This window comes from Benincasa hispida, chromosome 7, assembly GCF_009727055.1.
Source record: "Benincasa hispida cultivar B227 chromosome 7, ASM972705v1, whole genome shotgun sequence".
NCBI lineage: Eukaryota > Viridiplantae > Streptophyta > Magnoliopsida > Cucurbitales > Cucurbitaceae > Benincasa > Benincasa hispida.
The window spans coordinates 3,047,403-3,055,232 of record NC_052355.1 but is presented as its reverse complement, the minus strand read 5'-3'; the positions used below and the strand labels follow the sequence as shown (position 1 = coordinate 3,055,232).

General features: G+C 34.0%; 1 protein-coding gene across 2 annotated transcripts in view; it reads left to right on the top strand.

Moving 5' to 3' along the window:
* The window catches only part of LOC120081285 (putative potassium transporter 12), a 13,837-nt gene extending 8,831 nt beyond the window's left edge, over window positions 1–5,006 (top strand). For both annotated transcript variants that reach the window (XM_039036024.1, XM_039036023.1), the window contains 5 exons: window positions 1,528–1,788; window positions 2,052–2,104; window positions 2,319–2,433; window positions 2,556–2,810; window positions 3,812–5,006. In XM_039036024.1, the coding sequence (XP_038891952.1) occupies window positions 1,528–1,788; window positions 2,052–2,104; window positions 2,319–2,433; window positions 2,556–2,810; window positions 3,812–4,851 (1,724 nt within the window). In that variant the 3' untranslated portion in view covers window positions 4,852–5,006. The remainder of the gene's footprint in view (window positions 1–1,527; window positions 1,789–2,051; window positions 2,105–2,318; window positions 2,434–2,555; window positions 2,811–3,811) is intronic.
* Window positions 5,007–7,830: the final 2,824 nt, after the last annotated feature.

Here is a 7,830-nt window from a genome sequence, read left to right as displayed (position 1 = left end):
CCCATAACCTTACAATAATGAGGGCCTTCCATGACTGTTTGGATTCCATTTTTCCAGATGAAGATGAAAAGGGCCGACCTTAGTCCATTTACCCTTAATTGGTAATTTTTCGTTGATATTACCTTGGCTTAGTTTGATGAGTGCTTTGTCTGCAAACAGAGGATTAATGATGACATGGGTGCCTAAACACTTGCTTAATTCTACCGCAATCTCCTTCCAACCGTATGATGCCATTAGTCTTGAGATAATCCAAAGGTTATTAAAATTCTCAGACAAGACCTCGTCATTCTTCTTCAACCAAACAGCAGGGGTGCTCTGTTTCTTCATAGGTGGAGGAGAGGAAGGTGGGAGGGCAGATTTCACACAGGGGGGTGGAGCAGGGTTGTTATGGCCGGCGGTTGGACAAAGCTTAGTAGAGGGAAAGGATGAAGAAGTACTGACCTGGAGAGCAGGGGATTTTTTGAAGTGTTGGATGCAACGATCGATCATCTCCTTGAAGTCTTGCCCGCCTGCCTTTTCATTGCCAAACGAGATGTGGATATTCCTTCTTCCTCCTGTGATTGGCCAAACAGCAAATTCAACAAACCAATTCTCCTTTGCATGAAATTTGGCAAGCTTCATGAAGCTTTGATCAACTCTTTCCTTTAGAAGGAAAAACTCAAAGGTAGAACCATACAAAAGCCTTCGAAAACTCTCAAGAAGCCAAGTAGTTGAGGTTAGGGAGAGAAGAATGGACTGTCCTTTTTTTATGTCTTTTAAAAGGAAGTTCGATCCTTCTTGTTCCAATAGGAAGGGGTGATCAAGGATACGGCAAGAGAGTGAAACCATGGCTGAAAAACAGGGCAGAAACAGAGTAAGGGAGGGATGAAAGAGTCTGAAGGAAGGTTGGAGGGAGATGGGTGAGGGGGATGGTCAGACGGAGGGAGGATTGGGGAGGGCATGGTGAGGTCCGGTGAGGAGGTCGGTAGGGGGGGTATGGGGAGATGGAGGAAAGGAGGAGAGAGGGGAGAGCATTGCTACCATATTGTGCAAAGCTAATAAAACTTGGTTTTAATCTGGCTCAAATGAACAATTAAATTATGATTTGGTGTCGATTAGGGTCAATCTAAAGAAATATGTGGCTATATGGAAAATGGCCCTTTACTGTAGATGAGAGGTTGTTCTACTTGATAAATTGTTAGATATATTGTTAAATTTACCTTTACCCATAAGATTGAGCTTTTGGATCAATCGGTGATTTAACATAGTATCAGAGCAAGTGATCCTATATTCAAACCCCTATAATGTTATTTTCTCCTTGATATTGATTTCCACTTGTTGGGTTTTCTACATATTTCAAGCCCACAAGTGAGGAGGAGAAGTGCTAGATATAATATTAGATTTACCTTGACCCATAAGTTTAATTTTTTGGGTTAGTCAGTGATTTAATATAAATCGAAGTTGCCTAGATGACTCACCACTGAAATTTCATGTTACATTATAGAGCTAGAAGTTTGAGTGCGTGCTCATAATTTCTCTTTTTTGCAGATGCTGTGGTTATTGTTTCAATCATAATCCTTGTGGTCTTGTTCAGCATACAGAAATTTGGAACTGGGAAAGTAGGATTTTTGTTTGCTCCTGTGCTTGCTTTGTGGTTTTTTAGTCTGGGATCTATTGGAATTTACAATGTAGTGAAGTATGATCCCACCGTTGTAAGGGCTCTCAATCCTGTTTACATCTATTTATTCTTCAAGAAAAATTCAAATAATGCATGGTCAGCTCTCGGTGGTTGTGTTTTGTGCGTAACAGGTATGACTTGCCTTCTTCTACCCTCATGTGGGCAACTTCTGGTGTCTTGTTTTCTTTCCCAGCTTTGATCAATTCCTTATTATCCATAAACTTTTAGTTTACTATTGTTTTTAATGTGTTAACTTCAGATGGACTTCTTTTGTCTATTAATGCTTCATACTTACTGTTAATAGTTAATAATCTATTTGAGATGAAGTTGAACTAGAAAACTGTAGGAAGGGATTGTCTTACCAGATGAAAAATGTTTCATAATGTCTATTTAGGAGCTGAAGCAATGTTTGCTGATCTAGGCCATTTCACTGTGCCAGCCATACAGGTAAACCATAACTACTCACCCATCCTGACTAACAGAAAACTACCCTATACAACATACAAAAAGAAGAAACGAGAAATAGAAAAAGATAATAACTATTAACAGTAAACCATACAGGTAAACAATAAAAAGGAATTGTTTGATTTTTCCCTTTGAAAGATCACTTAATGAATGTGTATTGATAGAAGCAACTTAAGTTTGCTTATTTGTTGGACAGATTGCCTTCACATGTGTTGTTTTCCCCTGCCTTCTCTTGGCATACATGGGCCAGGCTGCGTACCTTATGAAACATCCATCTTCTGCAGCAAGAATATTTTATGAGTCTGTGCCAGGTGATAATTGTCAATGTGAAAGAATCCATTCACTTCAATCCATTTATTTGGCTTACTTTGTTTTTTGGCAAGTTCTCGTTTTAACTAGATTTCTTTGGTATCCTTTGCTTCTGAACAAACAGCAAGTCTCTTTTGGCCGGTCTTTGTGACAGCAACACTTGCTGCTATGATCGCAAGCCAAGCAATGATATCTGCAACCTTTTCTTGTGTCAAGCAATCTATGGCTCTTGGATGTTTCCCGAGAATGAAGATAGTTCACACCTCTAAGAGACGAATGGGTCAAATTTACATCCCTGTGATCAATTGGTTTTTGATGATAATGTGCATATTTGTCGTTGCAATATTTCGGAGGACTACAGACATCGCCAATGCTTATGGTTATTTCCCGTCCCCATTTTTTTTTTCCTTTCTTGTGGCACTATATTTTCCTTGCATTTTTATTGGAGTTGACTGCTGTATTATAATCTTTAATCAACCCACGCCCTTCATTTCTATCACAAGCCAGACTTTATATTAAGCCTCCAACAATCAGAACTTCTGTAAGGAGGGGAAAAAATGGAAGATAAATAGTGAATGAGTTAGAGCAGAGTGAAATGTACTTTAACATTAGAAAACATGGTGAGATATGTGTAAGACCCCTAGTTATGGAGAGTGTTGGATTATTAGTAGAATATTAGTATAGAAGGGGCATTTTAATAATTTGATCATGAGCTTGTTAGGGCTTTTGGTTATAAATAGTGGGAATGGGTTAAAGAGGAAAGGTGTGAAGAAGTTGGTAGTGATTTCCCGTGGGAAACATTGAGAGAGAGTAGCCTTCTCGAAAGGTTATGGTATATTGTAGTTTCTGCAATATATAAATCTATCTTTTAGTATTCTTTATTTGTTATTTGTGTTCTTGAGTATTCTTGTAAGAAGGTATCCTAACAATTGTTGGCTAAGTATTCAAATGTTGAGAGTAAGGGCATCATGGATGATCTATGTTTTCATGGTAACTTGTAGTAAGGGGCATTTTCAATGTATTTATCATCCATTGGGATTGATGTCCAACACGTTGTTGACGATTTCCCAATTAAAACTTGGAACGTTTCTGATAAATGTGCATGGGAAATTTGGTTCGTTGTTGGTCCATAATGGCAATGTATACTTCATATGAAATTTTTATCTCTAATACAGTAATACTTCTACATTCTATCTATTACCGTGGAGAAATGATATCTTCATTCTGTGGAGACCTCTTAAACTGGTTTGTTTTGCTTTTTACATATTAAATGATTTCCCCCCTCTTTTTTCTGTTTGTAAAGGGTAAGTAGTCACTTTTGTTTGTGACCACTTGATTTCGGTCTTAAGAATTGGCAATGCTAATTACTTCTTGTTACAGGTATTGCTGAAGTTGGTGTGATGCTGGTGAGCACAGTCCTGGTGACTCTAGTAATGCTTCTAATCTGGCAGACAAATTTGTTTCTTGCATTGTGTTTCCCACTTGTGTTTGGGTCAGTGGAATTGATATACTTAACTGCAGTTTTATCAAAAATCAGAGAGGGTGGATGGTTGCCACTTGCTTTTGCTTCCGTCTTCCTCTCTGTGATGTACACATGGAACTATGGGAGTGTATTGAAGTATCAAAGTGAAGTGAGAGACAAGATATCAACGGATTTCTTGGTTGAGCTTGGATCTACACTCGGAACCGTAAGAGTTCCAGGAATTGGTCTCCTCTACAATGATCTTGTGCAAGGTATTCCTGCAATTTTTGGGCAATTTCTTCTTAGCCTTCCAGCCATCCACTCAACAATTGTGTTCGTGTGCATTAAATATGTTCCAATCCCTGTGGTTCCGCAAGAGGAAAGGTTTTTGTTTAGGAGGGTTGGCCCAAAAGATTACCATATGTTCCGTTGCATTGCGAGATATGGTTACAAGGATGTACGGAAGGAAGATCACCATGCGTTTGAGCAACTTCTGATGGAAAGCCTTGAGAAGTTCTTAAGAAAGGAGTCTCAAGATCTTGCCCTGGAGAGCAATGTGAATGAGTTGGAATTCGATAATATTTCAGAGCGGTCGCGGGATTCTCTAACTCTAGGTGTTACTGATGTAGATGAGTTGAGAATTTCATTGATAGAACAGGAAAGAACTGTGATTTCGGAAGACGCTTTTGGGGAACGGTTGCCGTCCAGCATTATGGCATCAGATGATGACCCTAGCTTGGAGTATGAGCTATCAGCCCTTCGGGAAGCCATGGATTCAGGATTTACATATCTACTGGCACAAGGGGACGTCCGAGCAAAGAAAAACTCATTTTTTATTAAGAAGCTTGTTATAAATTATTTCTATGCATTCCTAAGGAGGAACTGTAGGGGTGGTGCAGCAACAATGCGAGTTCCTCACATGAACATCATGCAAGTTGGGATGACTTACATGGTTTGATGAGACTATTATTATTGTTAAACTCCATAGTCTGCTCATGAACTACTTGAATGGAAGAATATTTGCAGATGGTTAGGATAAATTAAAGGGCAGTTTGCATAGGCCCCCCAATAAAAGAAAAAGAAATAAAATTTGCAGGCGTGCCTTTATTGTTTTTTCTTTTGCAGATCTAGCAAAAGATTGGCCCAACCCAAATAGTAAAAAGGTAAAAGTTCAAAAATACCCTCCTATTGATATACTTCAATTTAGGTATAGTATACCTAAAATGAAGTATATCAATACACTAGTTTATTGACCATATACTCGATATCGAGTACATTAGTTAAGTGATATACTTGGCATTGGGTATATATAGTTGAGATTTAGGAAACCTAGATACTCCTAATTGTGTAGAGAATCGGTATCAGATACGGATACGTTCAGATACATGGTAGATATGTATCTGATATGTGATTTGAAGTATCTGATTTTTTTTATTTTTATTTTTAATTTTCAGATATGTGTATTTGCCTCCAGATGTGTGAAGTGGATACGTCGGTCTTTTTTTTTTTTTTTCAAATTTAAGCCTAACCACTTAAAAAACCCAACCCACAACCCATTTTATTTTAGTGCATGTTTATGAGAGATTTTAAAATCATCAAAAATCATTTTTTTCATTTTTATAATCACTCAAAAGCACACTTTTAATTACTCAAAATTAATTTAGTTTTCAATTTCACACTTTTAAATGCAATTTTATATCATCAAAATTAGTTTTGAAGAATTAAACATGTTTCATTGTGATTTTGGAAATGACAAAAGTGTTTTCAACTATTTTAAAATCACTTCCAAACATAAAAGTCCACTTAAATTGAGCAATCCCAAATAAAATAAATTAAAAATGATGAAACATAAAAAAATTTTAAAAACCCAAAACATAATTAAAATTTCATTTTTCTTCTCTTTCACTATTTAAATCATGATTCACACCTCCTTCATTCACAACTTCATTCTTCAATCTTCATATTCTACTTTTCTACCGTACTCTAGTTGCTCAACAATCACGTTACTAGATTTTTTTTTTTTTTCAAGTTTTCACTCTTTTCTTGAATCTATTTTAATCTAATTTAAAATAAGTATTATAACAATTAACTAGACATTATATATATATATATATATAACGTATCTTTAATGTATCCGTATCTTAGTTTTTTAGAAATTAACGTATCGTCGTATCGTATCATATTCGTATTATGAATCCGTATCTGTATCTGTGCTTTTTAGGTTGATATACTATTGATATACTTTATTTTAAGTATATGAGTTAATTAAGTGATACGCTCACCTTTGGTGTATACCAATTGAATGTGTATTTCTTTTTTATTGTTATTAGAACTGAACAAGGACTAGATATGAGGTAATTCTCTTAAATGATATATTACTAATACACTAATAATATATTTGGAATTTTATATTTAACGAGTATTGATATACGGTTGATATATCAATGCTATACTTGAAATGAATTAAGTCCATAATGACAAAATATAATATGAAAATTACTGATTGAATGTTGATTGATATGTGTGATATACAATTGATACTCTTGAAAGTTTGATATATACTGATACACTTTTGATAAACTTGAAAGTTTGATATCTTATATATTCTTGAATGTTGATTGATAGGTGATATGCTAATTATATACTAATAACATTCTTTAACGTTGTTGGATATGATATATTGCTAATACACTTAAAATGCTGATTGATGTTAGATATGTTGCTTATACTCTCATATCTTACTTAAAATATTTACTTATTGATATATGATACACTTACATCTTATATCTAATATAGTGTGAATACATTTGGAAGCTTATAAATGAAGGACAAATGCTTAAATTCAAAATAAATTATTAATTGAATGTTGATTGTTAGATATATTGCTCATACACTTTGAATATTGATTGATGTCAGATATACTGTTGATACATTTATGAGTTATGTCTTACTTCAAGTATTTACTAATTGCCATGCCTGGTACATTAATGTCTTATATTTGATATATTTTTGATATAGTTAGAATATCATGCTTATAAAATGAAGTACACATGCTTTAAATAAAAAAAAAAAGTCATTGATTGAATATTGATTGCTCTTAGATATATTGTTGATACATCTGAAATGTTGATTGATATTAGATATGTTGTTGATACACTCATGTCTTCCAGTATTTATTGACTGGTTGTTATATGATATACTAATGATACTATTGACATTCTTAAAAGTTGTTTTAATATAGATATATTTGAAAGTTGATTGACATCTGATATATTGCTAGTATATCATTGATATTCCTTAAAACTATTTTATGAACATTTTTCAAATTCGTGTGAAAACCAAATGTGAGTTTAGTATTAATAATATGTTGAGTTATTTTTCATTAAATTATTTTTTAAATGTGAATTTTAGTCCATGCATATAAAATGAAAGAAAAAAAGAAGGAACAAATCGAGATAAATGGTCAATGATATGTTTTACTTGAGTTATATTTCAAATAATTTTAAGTAAATTCGACATGAAAAATATGGTGTTATGAATAATGTGTTGAGTTAATGTACGAATAAAAATAATTAGGGTGTACATGGGTTTGGGGGATTTTTTGGACCAACTCGAAAATTTGTGTTGGTTGGGTTGTTGGATTATTTTTTTTTCTTTTCCTTATTATTATATTTTTTCATTAATTTAAAATACTTAAATTTGTGTATAACACATACTAATAACTAGAATTTCATAAAACTCAAATGTTAAATATCAAAATCTAAGATATTTATTACAAATTTCATACAAACATTATAAAAAAGTATATATTAGTTATAACACTGTCTCTTATACACATCTAGATGTGTATAAGAGACAGGAAGAAAAACAGAAATGAGAGGGTTACACGTACGCGAAGAAGAGGGGTTTTTTTTTTTTGTATGGATGGCCTCATTTG